Source organism: Erpetoichthys calabaricus, chromosome 4 (assembly GCF_900747795.2).
Source record: "Erpetoichthys calabaricus chromosome 4, fErpCal1.3, whole genome shotgun sequence".
NCBI lineage: Eukaryota > Metazoa > Chordata > Cladistia > Polypteriformes > Polypteridae > Erpetoichthys > Erpetoichthys calabaricus.
In genome coordinates this window covers 188,693,995-188,713,157 of record NC_041397.2, presented here as the reverse complement: position 1 = coordinate 188,713,157, position 19,163 = coordinate 188,693,995, and the positions used below count along the sequence as shown (strand labels likewise).

Sequence of the window (19,163 nt, the reverse complement as noted above, 5' to 3'; positions counted from 1 at the left end):
ATCACATTATGCAGTAGGTAATATAAAGATGGAATGAAATCAACTGGTTCATTTAAAAAAGAAAAAAAAATTAAACAAATTGGTGACATGATGTCATCACAAAAATAACAAAACAAACAATAATGCAATAAACCATAATAATAACTCCAAAAATTACATAAAACAATATTAAACAATATTTAACAAGATAAACAGATAAAGAGTTTATGTATGTCCAAAATGCTTAAATGGATTGAGCAGTTGAGGTTTTTCTCTGTATATGTTCCTCAACATTAAGATATCACTACCAGCCTTAAATAGCATGCCATTGGATCATAAGAAGATATTGGAGTCCAAGAGAAAACGGACACTAACCTGAAAAGAATCTGAAAGTCTGATATTAAAGTGCGACTAGTTTATACATCATGACACACCTAATGTTGAGATACCTTTGACAGTGAGCCAAGTACTATGGCACTGAGTGCATGCAAAAGTAACTTCTCATTTCAAGAATTAAAAAAATATATATTAATGAAGCCTCCATTCAGTGTAAGTAGTAAATTACAGAACATATGTTACATTTATGCTTCTACGTTTGTCACAATCAGTTTTATGGAGCAGTGTTTGTGTGTAAAATTATTAGTGGTGTGTTGTTCAATATTCATGGAGTTCTTTTCCATGGGAGGTCTTGGAACCTAACCCTCTCAAAGACTGAGCTATGACTATTACATTAGTGTGTTTTTATTATTTTTGTCAATTTCTTTTTTAACACTAAAGCAATTTACAAACATATACACTGTATTGATGTGATATAATTTATACAGCAGTGCCATACATGTGCTTTTTTAGGCTGCTTCATATTGTGAGCTCCGAATTCAAACCCGGCGATCGTGTTTTAGTACTGATACCGTCTGACCCGCACAAATTCCTAGCTAAATGGCAGGGCCCAGCAGTTATCGAGGAGCGTATGGGACCAGTAAACTACAAGGTTAGAATACCAGGCCGGCGAAAACCATTCCAAATTTTACACATTAATCTCTTAAAGAAATGGCACGACCGACAAGAGGTTCACACTTCCTTGGCTGCTGTTTCTCAAACTGATGTTGTCATTGGTAACGATTTGACTTATTCACAAAAGACAGAGTTATTAAACTTGATAGAACAGAACACTGATGTTTTTTCAGACTTGCCAGGCGTCACTAGTTTAGCAGAACATAAAATCACCACTGAACCCGGTGTTCGAGTGCAGATGTGGCCATTTCGAATCCCGGAAGCATGAATAAATATTGTGCGCGAAGAAGTCAAGAAGATGCTGGAGCTAGGTGTAATTCGAGAAAGTAAAAGTGACTGGTGTAGTCCGCTCGTGTTAGTTCCCACGCCAGACGGTTCGGTTCGCTTCTGTATCGATTTTAGGCGCTTGAATAAGGTGTGTAAATTTGATGCTTACCCAATGCCCCGGGTAGACGAACTCTTGGAAAATCTGGGTCAGGCGACCTATATTTCCACGCTAGACCTCACAAAGGGTTATTGACAGGTGCCTCTAGAGGCTAACAGTTGTGAGAAAACGGTATTTGCAACACCTGATGGACTTTATGAATTTACAAGACTCCCGTTTGGTCTTCATGGAACCCCTCTAACGTTTCGGCGAATGATGGATCAGATACTGCGTCTACATTCTGAATATTCTGGGGCGTATCTTGATGATGTGGTGATTTTCAGCAATGATTGGCATTCGCATTTAAAACATCTTCAGGCTGTCCTTGATAGCCTGAAACGAGCTGGATTAACTGCTAACCCTAAGAAATGTAAACTAGGTATGTCTGAGACTCATTATCTAGGTTACTCCATGGGCAAGGGTTTACTTCGTCCACAATTAAGGAAAATACAGGAGGTGCTTGCTTGCCCACATCCTAAAACACAAAAACAGGTACGCGCTTTTCTTGGACTAGCTGGTTACTACAGAAGATTCATCCCTGACTTCGCAAATAGGGCTGCTCCTCTCTCAGAGCTTACTAAAGGAAGAAACAACCGCCCTATCATATGGACAGAACCTTGCGAACGTTCCTTTTCAGATTTAAAAATAGCTTTGTCTTCTTATCCAGTACTATGAAATATAGATTTCTCTACAGATTTTATACTACAAACGGACGCTAGTGCATTCGGAGTAGACACGGTCCTATCCCAGGTAGTTGATGGAGAAGAACACCCTATCACATACTTGAGTAGGAAATTACTTCCCAGAGAACGCAATTATTCAACTATTGAGAAAGAATGTTTGGCGATTAAATGGGCCGTAGAAGCGCTACGCTATTACTTATGGGGACGAAAGTTCACATTAGTAATTGATCATGCTCCACTTCATTGGTTATACCGTCAAAAAGATACAAACTCCCGTCTCATGAGGTGGTTCTTGGGATTACAACCTTACAGTTTTGAAGTCAGGCATCGACCTGGCTCTGAGCATATTAATGCTGAAGTCCTGTCACGTCTATTTGAACCTGGTCTGGAAGGTTGCTTGATTCACGAAAACGTGAATAAAGCTGAGGGAGGGGGTGTGAGCTGCGAAGCTGATCGCACCCCCAGAAGTTACAGACACCCCTGGGAAAACCCCTAAGAAACTTAGACAGTTTACCTTCACATTCCTCCTTTCCCTTCTAGCCGGCTCTGTGTTAAGAGGTGTTAACTCTTTCCTTTCAAGGAGCAAGTTTGAGAGATAAATGTTTGTTTGCAGTGTTTGAATAAAATTCCAGTCTCTTCAACTTCCTCTGATTTTCCTGTGCAATTTTGTGACCCAAGTGTGACAATATCCAATACTGTGCAAAGTAGGAAAACTAACCCGCTGTTTTATGGACTAAGATGTGCATAGCCGGTCAGCTCCTTAACTGCCATACTGATTCCAGGGCGTTTGGTGACTTCACTGAGGAAAGCGCTCAATCTGTTCGTCTGGTAATTTATACAAAAACAGCTGCATTGTTTAATGCCTTGATTTTTTTTTTAAGTTTCTAAATGAAAAATTACTTTATAAGAGACAGACAATAATGGTTGTTTCCCTTTAAGAAGCACCCATATCTACCAGTTTATACAGTAGTCATTACTCAGTAAACCAAATAAAACTGCCCCACTCCTTACTGGTTATGTTTGAACAGATCACATGACACAAAGAGCAGGCATGCACTGAAGAACTGATCTGATTCATACCAGCTGATTTTCATTTAAAAAAACTGAAACACAATCCACTTCAATTCTAGTTTAACTATACTATATATATATATAAAGCTGTTAATCTTATGTCTTCATAGATTTCAGAATGCTCGTCTTTATATGCCCTGAAACACTCTTTGTTCTTCAAATTCCAGCCTTTTTAATATACTTAGAATAAGGTGTATAAAGGACTGGAAAGTCAGCTTTTTGCTTTTATGGAATATATATTTATAATATTTTACCAATAAAAATACATCATGCAAGCATTGCTGAACATATCAAAAACAAGATAAAAACATACTTTTAGCCATTTTTTTGTTTGCATTAGTTCTTGCTTAAAAATTTTATGATTAATACATATTAAAATTTCAGTAGAATTTGCTTAGCTGGTTTGACTTCATATTACACATAGGATAGTCATTCAGATGTGTAATCAAACCTGCGGCAGCATTATCACTTCCCTCTGTTTGCCTTTTGCTTTCTTTGGATCCTTCTAGTGTTATGGTTGGGGTTTAAGTTTATTACAGTTTTGCCATTTTATGGTAGTTTTTATTTCTTTATTGTTTCACATCTTTATTTCACAAAAACATTTTTATTTATATACAGTATATATTAGTTTCAGTTTTAGTAATTATGGTATGGTTACATATTTCTTATGGAGTTAATTTCTGTGTCACAATCAGACAGAACTGTCGACTTAATTGGTTTGGAAATACTTGTTTAATGGTAGTTTACTTACTATGTATAGGTATGTCCAAACTATAAACAAGCAAAAACAATACTAGATTCTGAATATGAACAATTTTACAAAATGCTCATATTTTTTTAACCATTTGTTCTGTACAAACTACACTTTTGCCTGCAGATTATCTTTCCAAATTTAACTGGAATTAGGCAAACAACTGTTAAAGTAACAAAAATATAAAAAATGAAGAATACTTCTTTCTCCATTACAAAATTTACATTTCTGGAATCTCATCATAACTTTTACTCATGCAGTGCATGGCATTTTATATTTGAGGCTGACAGAAGTAGTACATCTTCTGAACCAACACATGCCACACAGCCTTGTTGACACACCAGTTCCAATAAATATATTATCCTGATGTTCTTAGCATTTTTTTTGTGTTTGCCTTAGTTTGTTGTCCAAGTTGCTGTCTTTTACAAACGTGATATTATTTTTTCCTTGAATTTCTTTTTCTTTCCCCAGAAATAGGTCAATTTACAAAGATGCTACAGGTGAATTTTAAGATTTGTGGGTTTTTTGTACCCTTAATCTGTACCACACATAAATTATCCGGCTCCAAGACAATGTGCTTACAATTGCTGCACAACAATTATCCAAGTACAATTTTCTGAATCCTTAAGAAAAAGTAGCATAACAGACCTTACTAATAAATAACTGTTAACAACTGTAGAAAAATAAAACAGGCAAAAAATTGGTATGATTAAAAAATTTTGTTTTGGTTATGATGGAAATCAAAGTAATTATTAAACTCAGAATTCTATAAATTAAGATAAAACAGTATGCCAAACCATAAATAAAACAAAATATAGAGATTACCTGTTCATTTGCTGAACTAGTGTCTACAATTGATACTGAAAGTGGTACTGTATCCTCATGGACTAAAGCAAACAAGACTCCAGTAGTTGTGGATGTACGGATATTTAGGTTTAAACTCAGTGAATGATTTTGAGCATCATCGCTGTTATCTGTTAATAAAAGCAAAATTCACAAATTATACTTATGTATAAAAGTTAGCATCACACATTTTACCGTTTTAGCTTGGTTTACATTAATAACCATATTATAACTGATTTACCCATTCTTCATTTACTCAATGTCTTTTATCTAGCATTTTTTGGGTACAGTCAGGGAACTTGCAATTATTTCGAAAATTCAATGCTTATGGAACGACACCTTACAAGAAAAACAAAGAACAGATGTACTGGAAGAAAGCCTCTTCTGAGTCAAGGTCACTAGTGGTGTCCCTGTGGTATTTTTATTAGGCTCACACAAGGTTATGGAGCAGTGATTCCCAACCGGTGGTTCGCGTGCTTTATAAAAGGGGTTCGCGAAAAAAATATTGTAATGGCGAAATTTTAAATCCCAAACGTAAAAAATATAATGAAATATTAAATGTAGGCAAATATATTCACAGTACTATTAATAATACAATACTAAAAATGGGTCAACAAATCAATTAAATGTCAAATTCATGAATATTACCTCAGTCACTTACATACTGCGACGGAAGATTCCGTGAATTGTCGAGTCGCAACAGGTAACAATCTGTAACGTGATGAGACGCTACGCTGCTGGCGATGCGTGTACATTCTCGTATGATCCAGAAACTTCCAAATCAGCGAACCGAGAACCCTGAATGTGCTTGAAAGAAAGAGAATAATGTCTGCTGATATAAAAACATCGCGATCAGACAAGGGAGAGTAGAGTCGAATTGAATCGTACGACGTGCTTAAGAACCACAAGTGATTTTAATAAGATAAATTGGTACTGCATAATGTGTGTAAATAAATTACGATAAAGACTTTTTACTTAAACGTGCGCATATCGAACGTGAAAGTGAATAATTATTACTCTGTAATTTTATTATGAATTGATGGTTAAAAACGGGTAGTTTTATCAAGTCTGACAAAAAGCTGGACGAGCAATCAATTGCTTCTTCTTCTACTTCAGTCCCTGATTTGGTACCAACACAGGGTGACGATACTGAAAGTTGTAGTGAGCTACCATCTTTCCAGACTGAAAGCGAGAGAAATAATTGGTGAACATGGTAAAACAAAAGAGAAGAAATGAAAATATGACCGACTATTTACGAATGGGTTTTTATTTTACCGGGGATGAGTCAGAACCTAAACTGCTTTGTGTAATTTGTAATGAAGTCCTGGCCAACAGCAGTTTAAAACCATCACTTCTTCGTAGTCACATTGAAACAAAACATCCAACGTAAAAGGATAAACCTGTAGTATATCGTAATGACTACACAGGGGGTTCGTCAATTTATTCTGGTTTTTTGAAGGAGTTCACAAGGAGAAAAAGGTTGAGAATCGCTGGTATGGAGGATTCCTTTACCTTGCCCAGGCATTTAATCTTTTTCTATCTACAGGGTTTTTACAAAGATGCCAAACATGGCATGATTGAAAGTTTTCATGTATTAATGGAGTACTTGGAATAATCTAGCTCTTAGTATGAGGTGTATTTCAACTTGGAAATCTTTGCGGCAGTCATTGACTAGTGGCACTTGTACTTTAGGGCATCAGTATTGAATCTGGAAACAAGCACTAGAATTAAACACTTTCAGTCACAACTTGGGAAATTAAAACTTGCAAAGCTACTGACAACATTTGCGTGATAAAATGAGTTTTTTTTAATGCATTCCTTTTGGTGATTGGATTTGGGAGAACAACATTTTGAACTTTTAAACTGAAAGTTAAAAAGTAAATTATTGTAACTTCCTGCTGGCATGTGCTGCTTCTAATTTTATATCACAGATCAAGTTGATTCAAATCTCTGCTACAAGAGTCATAAGATGAACTGGCAACAGAGAGTACATAACACCTATCCTGCTTTGCCTCCATTGGCTCCCTGTGTCTTACAGGGTTGAATATAAAATCCTATTATTATTCTACAAAGTGAACTACATCAGTGACCTTCTCCATCACTATGCTCCTGTTTGCTGACTAAGGTCCTCTGAATCTGGCAATCTTGTTGTGCCCCAAACTAACCTGCATTCTATGGGTGACAGGCCATTTAGCTGTATAGCGCCCACACTTTGAAATGACCTTCCAAAATTAATTAAATAATCTGCCTGAATTCAATCTTTTAAAAAACAACTTAAAACTAATCTGTTCAGGAAGGCGTTTAACTTAACTTGACATTCTGCCCCATCTTTCAGTCTTCCTCTAGATGCTCAGTGTAATTTGTGTGCTATCTGCTAGGCTTTTCTTTTAGTATTGAATTTAGTATTTTACTCTGGTTTACTGTCTTTTATTCTGTTTAATGCTTTGTGTATACTGTATCTATCTGATTTAGTGTTGTTTTCAGGAAACATTTGTATCTAATGTTACATATACCTGCTATTTCTTTCTGAGACTCTGAAGCACTTTGAGCATAGAAAAGGCAATATATAAATAAAATGTATTATTATTATTATTACTTCGAACAACTCACTTTCTGAAACTGCTTAATACATTGCAGGGTTATAGAGAGCCACAATCTGTCCTGCTATGATCAGACACAAAGCAGGAATGAAGTTCTATACAGGGCATTTGTGTTGTAGGCCGCACACTCACAAGAACATTAATATTATCCAAAACAGCCCTAACATTAGATTGGTTCTCATTAACTATTTTTACACCAAGTTACATACATGGGAATCAAAATTACACAACAATTTAGAGACCTATTAAAATGTTTTAACCAAGGCCTGTCTTCATATTCTTTAATCCTGGAGACTTGTAGTGAGAAGTCAAGCAAAATGACACCTTTTATTGGCTAACTAAAAAGAGACTTAATATTTCTCAAATTAATATTCTGGCAGGCATAGCTGGTGTAAAGCCAGTCTTTTACAGGTCCATAAACAATGAACAAGAAAACATGAAATGTGCCTCTGGAGATGTCATCGTATGAGATTTTAATGAAAAACATGTACAGAATATTTAGTGTTACTTATTATGAGACATCCTCTTTAATAAAATCCCTATGTGTGTCCAGGTGTCCGTGTGTGTGTATCTTCTGGTGAAGTGCGCATGCGTGGTGCGATACGCGATATTACTACCAGAGACAGTTAGAGGCGTTTTACGGAAATACAAACCAGTATTACTGCGAGAGGACATTAAAGGTACACAATACAGTGACTCATATTACAGCTACATACAAGCCAGTATTACTGTCAGAGGAGATTAAAAGCATATTACCGACGCGCACGCCTGTATTACCGCCAGAGAAAATTAAAGGTATATTGCGGACGTACAAGACAGTATTTCTGTCACAGAAAATTAAAGACACACAATACACGGCGGCAGCCCACGAAGAACGGTCAGCTCAGCAAGTAAACATCAACAAAAGAAAGGCTGAAAGAAAGAAAATACGACCAACAAAAAGAATGAGGTCAAAGTCCCTTGCCATTTAATATAGACTGTTCCTACTAATGTTTATGCACTACTGTTCTAGCACCCATTATTGTAACGGGCTAAATGACTAGTTCATAAATAAAAAAATAAAATCAGGGCACAGATGCAACAGATTTATTAACCTTGTAGTTAAGTTTTTATAAGCTTCTTCATTAAAATAATCTTAAATATTAGTAAGTACAGTATTTGCACTGCAATAACATAAGACATACACATGCCAATAAAGACCTTGTAAACCTATAATATGAAGTCACTCATGTGTAAAACCATTAAAATATTTTTTTTGTTTTCTGTTAACATTAAACATTGCTCCAACAATGGCTGCCCTTTCATTTCCTGTATGAATATGCCTTAGTGAAACATTAGCTGTAGGCCCTGACTAAATCTATGAAGAACTTACAATTTTATATTTCCTTTAAAGAAAAATATGAATATGGACACTCTGCATGAAGTTGACATGTCTCTGCAATATGCCCTATAGCATTCCCTTCACAGTGTACAGATGTAGCTGGGACAGATGTCTCATTTGACCAGAAAAACAAGCAAGGGGAATTTAGCTGCTTTCTCTCTCCACCATACTAAAGAACTGCTGTTGTAAGATCCATTGCAGTATAATATATCCTTGCTGAAATCTACACCATTTCTGAATGAACATTAATGAAAGGTGTATCGATGTCTCAAACACTCGTTCTTGCATCCATGGCATATCAGTGCTGCATAAGTGCAGCTTGCTGCTTCCAGCAGTGTTTTGAGTATATCATGAGACCCGTTCCAATATGGTAAGTTAGTTATTTGGATGTCCCAAACACTATGAAAGCAAGCCTGTGGATGAAGTGGTGCACCTATGAAATAATGCTGAGACTGGCTGTTACTTGTCAGAGAATGCCATCCATCCATTTTCCAACCCGCTGAATCCGAACACAGGGTCACGGGGGTCTGCTGGAGCCAATCCCAGGCAGGGTGCCAACCCACCACAGGACACACACAAATACACCCACACACCAAGCGACTCGCTAAATTATGTGTGTGAAACAAATAACCTGTGGCCCCAGCCCACTTTCCCAGCCCACTTGCACCAACAACTTCATCTTCACATAATTATACCGATGGTGAATATCAGTTTTGTGAAAGTGCAAGTGTATAGTATTTCAATCAGTTTTTATTTACCTAGGTGTTTAATTTCTGTTATTTGGTAATGTCATACAATAAATGATACAAGGCCACATTTCATTTTATGAGTATTCTGTACATACTGTGTAAAGTTTCTTATTATAACTGATAACTGGCTTCAGGAATGCATTATTAATTCCATTATTATTTGTTTATTGCCCAAACACATTAGTATTTTAACATGTAGTCATACTTTAAGGGTTAATTTGGTGATTTTAACTTACTGCCATATGAATGTTTGTTTTTCATATGTACAAACATTTTGGAGCTTTGGGATGTTAGGTTTCTTTGCATAGCATGGCATGTAATGTGTTCACTATGTGACATGTTACTTCATGCCAGTCATACTATAAAAGACAACAGCTCTCATCAAATAGCATCCAAATTTAATTAAAATAAAGCAAAAAGACCTGTTTTGAAGCAATAGAACAATTTTGGTTCAGATTGTTTTCTTAATTTATCTTTGTTTATCAACACTGAATATCATGTAGCTCCCTGTACTTTGATGATTAATCCCTATATTTAGTGCATTATCCTTCACAATGACTTGACGATTCTTCTGCTAACTTCTTAAAGAAAGGCTTTCCAAATCTTTTTTGGTCTTTTAAAACAAACTGTCAAAGTGGGCTTGTTATTTTTAACCATGACAGATAAAAGTGAGAGTACAGTACAAAATTCAGAAGATTAATTCCCATCATCTTGGTTCACAAAGGCAATATTTGGTTGACTAACAGTGTCATAGATTTGAAGACTGGCTTTTGGTTTTGTATGTCTGCTCATTACAATGCTATATTGTTTCTAGGCTTTGCTTTTTACCAATCTACCACTTTAGACATTTCTTGTATAAGCTTTAGCTTTGCTTTAGACGAGAATCTTATGAACCCCTTTGATCTTTACGATTGATCAAATTCTAAGGTTTTGACATAGGCAAAATCAGTTTTCTCCTCTGTAACCTCCCAAAAAGTCTCTGTCATTCTATATATTAACTTGCTCCATTTGGACTTTTACAGAAAGATCAAGATAGGCATGCCTGTTAAGTTAAGTACTGACTCTAAGTTGGCCATTTATGAGTGTGTAAGTTTGGTAGTGAGCTCTGTGATTAACTGGTACACTGTCCTTATTTAAGCCCAGATAGACACCACCTCTTTATGATCCAGAATTGGATTAACCATGTTTCAGAATGTTATATAGTATTTGCAATATTCATGTGTTTTTGTTTTCACTGCACTAAAGAGACCTTATACATGTTTTATGTGAGTAAAGTGAGCTTGCCCTGTGCCAGACTGTTTTTTGCCTCCTGCCCACTGCTTCTGAGGTTGTGAACAGCTTCACCTCTTTTGTTTTTGTGTACTTAATCAACATTGTTGTAGCAATTATGAGTAGTTTCCACAATGCTGCATCAAGATTTTTTTTATCCATCCACCTGTGTTTCTAAACACAATTTGCTCCAGTAAATATTTATGGGGGATTAAATCTTATTTCATAATGCTCTGCAAGAAAACAATGTACATAGTAGTCTTCACCAAGCATTTCTGTCACGTTTCAGTAGATTTAATAAGTATTAAATTCCATCACCATCTTCCAACTTTAAACAGATTAAAGAAATTTAGCTGTCAACATCTAAAATGAAAATGTTTCTTGTTTACACAGAAAGCACTGTTTGTTTATTTACATGTTTTTATTATATTAACATATCCCATTAACCTGTGAAATATTCACCCACACTCTTACAGTCACAAATACAAATAACCCAGTTTAAAATGACCAAATAACCTAACCTGAATGTGTTTGGCATATGGGAAGAAACAAACAATGGAACTGGAAAACATAGAACAGTCACAGATGGTGTGCAGACCCCATGCCTGAGAAATGAACCAATATATTAATGTTAAATAAAACATTTCCACAAGAGGAGAAAAAAAGAAATGACAATGACTGCCCCTCATTTATAAAGTATAAATTATTTGATGATGTAAGTACTGAGTGTTGTTTTCTACAATCAGATCTGGTAAACAAATCATACCATAAGTTGTTGATGTGGCAATAAATATTTAGAACCTCTATGTAGAATGTAAGAATTGCAATGGAATACTGTCACACAAAAAATAAAGCCTTAGGTTTAATATGTAACCTAGGTTGAACTCCAACATTCAAAGCTGCTAAACAAATTGTGGCATGATGTAGTACCAAATATGTCCATAGCTTTAATCAACTTACTGTAATTTATCTGAAATTGAGCTATCCCAGAGCCAGGAAAATAGGAACCTTTTTCTACTTCCACAAAGCAGTGTTTGCTTTCCTTTTCCTTAATTACTTCTTTCACTCCTGATGGTCCCTGATTCATTAGGTTCCAGGCACGAATACAGCCATCCATACGGGGGTTAATCTGGAATTAATAACTCTGATTGTAAATATTCTATCATTACAGAATCTGCTAAAATATAAAAGATTCTTACAGTGGCTAGTTTATAACACCAATTATTCTATTCAAGAGATATTGTTAAATACAGCTTTGAAAATACAAAAAGATTAATCTTCCTAGAAAAAAAAATCTAGAGGTATGCTACAAATCCAAAAAAACAAACTATCAATGATAAATTTCATGCAAATGAATGTAAAAAAAAATTAAGTAAATGTATATTAGGTGTCACATACTGTATTTGCCATCAGCAAATATATACTCATGTTTAAATAATATATTTTAGTAATCAATGTGAAAAATATTTTAATTGGATTAGGTTTTATATTTTTCATACATTATCAACATTGCAAAGCTAATACTCATGCTCATAAAAATAACACACTACAACATTTATTCATTTATCACAGATTTGTACAAAAATTGTAAGTCAGAATGCTTCACAACAAAAATAAATAGCACAAAATATACAAGAAGTAAAAGAATATCAAGGAAAAGAAATAAATACATATTGTGATGGATGATGCACAGAATGGAGCATGGTTCCTTAACTGGATGGAAGGCCAGCCCTATGCTATTACAAGAAACAGGTTGCAGCTCATCCCGTCTCAACCAGAAGACAGACAGAACATGCCAATGTGAGAGTGGGTACACTGGTGTCCCAGCTGGGTTAGATCCAGGAACAATACCCAGCCGAGAGGACAGGGAGAGGCAACCCAGCAGGACTACAGGCTTCCCCGACACAATCACAGGCAGCTTCCCTGGGAAATGTATCTGCCCAGATACCTGCAAGGATAATGTAGTCCTCTTGAACAACCTTGTTGTGTTCAGTGGGGGCTGCCAGGGGGTGCTACAGAGATTTTGCATCCCTACTTTACAGGACTTCCATTAGACCCAGAAGTACTTCCATTAGGCTGTGTCCTAGCACAGGAAGAACTCCTAGGTCTGGGATAAAAGAAGCCACTCAATCCCATCCTGGTGAGTCAGAATCTGGTGGAAGTGGACAAAGCTTGCCTGGGAGGTGCAGATAAGGAGAAAAGAGACAATTTGAAGATATTTGTGTTAATTGCACTACTGGAAACTTTGTCGAAGGTAGTGTGAAAATAAACCATCTTTTTAAATGGGACTTGTGTCTGTGTGGTTGTGTCTGAGGTTTGCGGCTCCCTTGTGGTTCACAATACATACACACACCATACAAATAAGATGTATAAATGAGGGAGTTCCTACAGCTTAAATAACACACAGATTTCAATACCATCCATCGTCAGATAGTCAAGGAAGAGAGGAAAACAAAAACTCCAGCTGATGGAATGTTGGAGAAAATAGACCTATAAGGGTTCAAAGGCCAAAAGACTACCCAACCTTCGTCCGATCTCCAACCTTCCATTTTTATCTAAGGTTTTGGAAAAGGTTGTTTTGGTTCAGCTTCGGGGTCACCTCAAAAAATTCAATCTGTTTGAAATATTTCAGTCTGGTTTCCAAACTTCTCACAGCACAGAGACAGCCCTGGTCAGAGTCACCAATGACCTCCTGATGGCTGCTGACCATGGCTCTCCATCACTCCTTATCCTCCTGGACCTTACAGCTGCATTTGATACGGCAGATCATAATATTCTCCATCATCTTCACTATACAACTGGACTTTCTGGCATTGCTTTGGAATGGTTCAAGTCTTATCTTACAGACAGGACTGAGTATGTGGCCTTGGGGGATACTAAATCTCATACCCACACTGTTACCTGTGGGGTCCCACAAGGATCAGTCCTTGGGCCGACCCTCTTTAATATCTATATACTACCCCTGGGTCACATCATCCGCAAGCATGGAGTTTCATTCCATTGCTATGCCGATGATACACAGCTCTATGTGAGACTGGATTCAACTTCTCTTACACCTCCATCAACTTTTTCCTCTTGCTTGGATGAGATTGAGGCCTGGATGTACAAGAACTTCCTCAAGCTGAACAGCGCCAAAACTGAATCTCTTTTAATTGGCACCCCCCATCAACTTCGTTCCTCTGTAAATTGTATTTCCTTTTATGACCGTACCATCCATTACCCTCTCCCCTTCTGTGTCAAGTTAGACTCCCATCTGTCATTTGATATACATACAATGCATCCGGAAAGTATTCACAGCGCATCACTTTTTCCACATTTTGTTATGTTACAGCCTTATTCCAAAATGGATTAAATTCATTTTTTTCCTCAGAATTCTACACACAACACCCCTTAATGACAACGTGAAAAAAGTTTACTTGAGATTTTTGCAAATTTATTAAAAATAAAAAAATTGAGAAAGCACATGTACATAAGTATTCACAGCCTTTGCCATGAAGCTCAAAATTGAGCTCAGGTGTATCCTGTTTCTCCTGATCATCCTTGAGATATTTCTGCAGCTTAATTGGAGTCCACCTGTGGTAAATTCAGTTGATTGGACATGATTTGGAAAGGCACACACCTGTCTATATAAGGTCCCACAGTTGACAGTTCATGTCAGAGCACAAACCAAGCATGAAGTCAAAGGAATTGTCTGTAGACTTCCAAGACAGGATTGTCTCGAGGCACAAATCTGGGGAAGGTTACAAAAAAATTTCTGCTGCTTTGAAGGTCCCAATGAGCACAGTGGCCTCCATCATCCGTAAGTGGAAGAAGTTCGAAACCACCAGGACTGTTCCTAGAGCTGGCCGGCCATCTAAACTGAGTGATCGGGGGAGAAGGGCCTGGGTCAGGGAGGTAACCAAGAACCCAATGGTCACTCTGTCAGAGCTCCAGAGGTCCTCTGTGGACAGAGGAGAACCTTCCAGAAGGACAACCATCTCTGCAGCAATCCACCAATCAGGTCTGTATGGTAGAGTGGCAAGACGGAAGCCACTCCTTAGTAAAAGGCATATGGCAGCCCGCCTGGAGTTTGCCAAAAGGCACCTGAAGGACTCTCAGACCATGAGAAAGAAAATTCTCTGGTCTGATGAGACAAAGATTGAACTCTCTGGTGTGAATGCCAGGCGTCACGTTTGGAGGAAACCAGGCACCTCTCATAACCAGGCCAATACCATCCCTACAGTGAAGCATGGTGGTGGCAGCATCATACTGTGGGGATGTTTTTCAGCGGCAGGGACTGGAAGACTAGTCAGGATAAAGGGAAAGATGATGGCAACAATGTACAGAGACATCCTGGATGAAAACCTGCTCCAGAGCGCTCTTGACCTCAGACTGGGGCGACGGTTCATCTTTCAGCAGGACAACGACCCTAAGCACACAGCCAAGATATCAAAGGAGTGGCTTCAGGACAACTCTGTGAATGTCCTTGAGTGGCCCAGCTAGAGTCCAGACTTGAATCCGATTGAACATCTCTGGAGAGATCTTAAAATGGCTGTGCATCGACGCTTCCCATCCAACCTGATGGAGCTTGAGAGGTGCTGCAAAGAGGAATGGGCGAAACTGGCCAAGGATAGGTGTGCCAAGCTTGTGGCATCATATTCAAAAAGACTTGAGGCTGGTAATTGCTGCCAAAGGTGCATCGACAAAGTATTGAGCATAACTGTGAATACTTATGTACATGTGATTTCTCAGTTTTTTTATTTTTTCATATTGTCATTATGGGGTGTTGTGTGTAGAATTCTGAGGAAAAAAATGAATGTAATCCATTTTGGAATAAGGCTGTAACATAACAAAATATGGAAAAAGTGATGCACTGTGAATACTTTCCGGATGCACTGTGTATATATATATATATATATATATATATATAGGTAGTCATCAACTTATGACTGCTATAGCATCTCAAGGACAAATGACAGCTCCGTATGCCGTGACTCATTCATCTCGAACTCAGTTTATTATCTGCAGCGTTATCAACTATGTTCAATTACATTTGTCTTACAATTACAAGAAAAATGGCAATTGATTTAAAAAAATGATAGAAAATCTACACAGTGTGCTAAGAATGATGACAAAAAAGGATATAAAACAAACAATATGGCTTAAGGGACTTATTATACAGTACTATACATACATTCAGGTTTGAATACATTTATTGGTCAATCTTATGTCCAGATTGGTTCACGACTGAATGTAGTCTTAAGTCAAAGACTACCTGTGTAATATATGTGTGTCTGTGTATATAAATAAATAAATAAAAGTACCATCCTGCCAAATTTAGCATTTTAACTAAATGGGAGTGTTGTTGTTAGTAAATGAGTGGGTCAACTTTGCATTATATAAATATACATTTGTAGCAAAGCACAGTGCTAGCCCACATAGCTCTAAAGATTGAAGGATTTGTGGTGTATTTTATACATCCTTATCATAACAAGAACTGCTTACTCATAGCGGTCATTTCTACACTGAAGACAAGATGACTATGTAGATGATTCCACTGCACTCAAACCCTCTGCATTGTGTTCTCACTAGGTTTGTCTCTTGTCCTTTGGGGAAGTTGTCCTTGTATACAGATCAGGCAGTGATAATTGCCAAGAGCTATGATGTTTTGTGTACTCTTTTTTTTCTTACAACCATAAGCTGTACTGAAGCAATGTGAAGTAGCACAGCAACCAGCATGTCTGTTAGTCTGCATCTGGTTGACAAAATTGTTTTATTAATTTTGTACATTTGGGGTATCTTTCCATACTTCTATCAGATTTGGATCGACTGCAAAATTATTTTAAATAGGCCAAAGGAAAAAAAAATCTTCACATATGATGCACAAATCAGAACACCATCTCCTCTAGCTTATAAAAGACTTGTGCTTGTTAATATAAAAAAGTTCTTGCCTGAACAACAGCATCCTAAATAACATTAATTGTGGGAAAAAATATGGGAACATTAACTGTAATGCTCTTTTTTTTGGAGATGGAAGCCACACTTCCGTTATTGTTAGTGGGCCACAAATCTTGCAATAAGCAACTGACATTACCTGGTATGTTTGTTATTCTACGTGTAGTAGACAGTGTTGATGGTAGATGGGATAAACTTTCAGTAGTAGGTGTTTCTTTGTAATTTTGTACATTGCTTTTTAACATAATGGCAATAGTTGTTCCATTTTTAAATTTAGATTTTTAGTTTGTATTACATTATTTTTGTTTTTTTCACTTTCTTTGGAAGTTTACTTTTTGTAAACTGAAGAGACACTGTGCAGTATGTCAATTGACTTTATACTTATAAAAATGCTTCACTTCCAATGGGATATCGTGTATATTTCACTCTATCATAAAGTCCAACTTGTTTACAGCACCACAGGGTACATTACAAAACTCATTGTCTTCTGCACTATAGATATAATGAACATATCAAAATATTTCCAAAATAACCAAATGAACAAGTTAAGGTATAAATAATAAAACAAATTAACAAATGAAAACAAAATAACCTTGAGTTGTGACATTACACTGTCTTTTTAAATTGGATATCTTCTAGATTTATTTCTTGCCTCCAATGCAGCCAGGATTAGTATTAATATTTTTACATTTTTTTTGCAATGTGTTTGTGAAGCAGAAAGTTGTTCAGATTCAGGCACTGTTGCTTGAAAAACACACAAACATACACAGAAGATTATGAAATTTAAAAACACAGGTCTTCACAATAATGTGATTTTTCTAACCATACACATCAAATGTCATACCTACCTTATATAATAATAATAATAATGCATTTTATTTATAGAAGCACTTTACATTAGCAGTAAATCTATACCAATGCAATATAAAGTGAGACCATCTTCTGCTGTTTGTTAAAAACAAAGTGTTTGAAACACACTGGTAGCACATTATTTAGCAGCACGAACAAGGAGAGATCAAGAAATCAAAAATACAGCCAAAACCAGTTTTAAAGAAATCTGTGAACTTTTAAGATTTACATTCACAAAATCATATCATCTACAACTGTTATAACCTTTTGCAGAGACATGCTTATCAATAGCAGCATGAATCCGGCACATCTCCAGCATCACTTAAACACTAAAAATATATGTCCTTTTGGGAATCCAATCAACTTCACACATAACCATTTTCAGAAGAGTAAGAGCTTCATTATTGCTGTTGCTCTGCACTCTTGAAATTAAAAAGCTGTACTGGATTCTGAAATTTCTCAGCTGTCATTAATTTATTCAATACCAGTGCACTGCAGCTCTCCAGTCCAAGAGACAAAATTCTGAAGCTGATGGTTTTTATTTTTGAAGCTTTTGGACTTAACCTATTTGCCTAGACAAATGTACATACACAAAGGTAGGAAAGAAAAAAGAAGCTAATACACAGACGTAGCTCAGGTTACAATAGGTTTGTGTTGTACACTACAAAAGATGCAATAAATCCTGAGTGTTTGCGTTAATTTTAGTTTAAATTACTGAGACTGTCGTAAATTTAACAACATCAACAAGACAGATTCTTTACTTTCAAGTTAACATTCATTACAGCAAAAAAAAAAAAAAAAAAAAAGGATAAGAACTGTATTTAGGTTAAATACCTTACTAAGAAATATATGTTGCATACTTACTGGTGTGATTAAATAGTCTCCCTTACGGGGTAAACCTGCAATATACACTTTTGTTTCCAAAATTCCTTGCTGGGGAGTAAAAAGGGATTCTGGGCAATTAATATTCATGATTGCTTCTTTGGCAACTTTCACGCTGATGCTAGTCTCCGTTTCTTCAACAGTAATCTGAAAATATGTACAATAATGTTGAAACTGAGAAAAAACATTATGTAAATTACAAGACAGACTTTTTCAGTATATAATTATATATTATATAAAGTACAGTAAATCATTTTTATCTTACACTTAAGAAAAACACTTGTCACACTATTTATATACAGTACATACACAAAAGTAATTTTGTAAAGATTACATCACTGATGATGTGTCTAGGTTACACTGTAAGGTGTGTGTGAAATCAGTTCAGTCTGGTAGAGCCAGTGACGTCTGGGAACAGGCCAGATGGCTACCATGAAGAGAGTAGCGATAGCTGGAAAGACAGCAGACAACTGTAGAGATACCGTGTTTCCCCGAAAACAGGACCTACTCTGAAAATAAGCCCTAGCATGATTTTCAGGCTGCTCTGTAATATAAGCCCTACCTCAAAAATAAGCCCTTGTCGATGTGACACATGTGCCCGAAACATCCATTAAATTCCGAGGACACCTTGCCACAATATTTCTGAAAAGGATGTTTAATGATTTCATCCAACAATCCGGGAATGCGCCCAGTCCAGCAGCATTGGCGCAAAACAGAAACAAAATTGCTGGACAGGG

At 36.6% G+C, this 19,163-nt stretch overlaps 1 protein-coding gene across 1 annotated transcript in view; it reads right to left on the bottom strand.

The window, feature by feature from the left end:
• pros1 (protein S) overlaps positions 1–19,163 on the bottom strand; it is a 126,122-nt gene that overhangs the window by 14,581 nt on the left and 92,378 nt on the right. The window contains exons 11-13 of the mRNA XM_028800056.2: positions 18,409–18,573; positions 11,722–11,890; positions 4,745–4,893 (exon numbers count right to left, since the gene is read on the bottom strand). Coding sequence (XP_028655889.2) covers positions 4,745–4,893; positions 11,722–11,890; positions 18,409–18,573 — 483 coding nt within the window. The remainder of the gene's footprint in view (positions 1–4,744; positions 4,894–11,721; positions 11,891–18,408; positions 18,574–19,163) is intronic.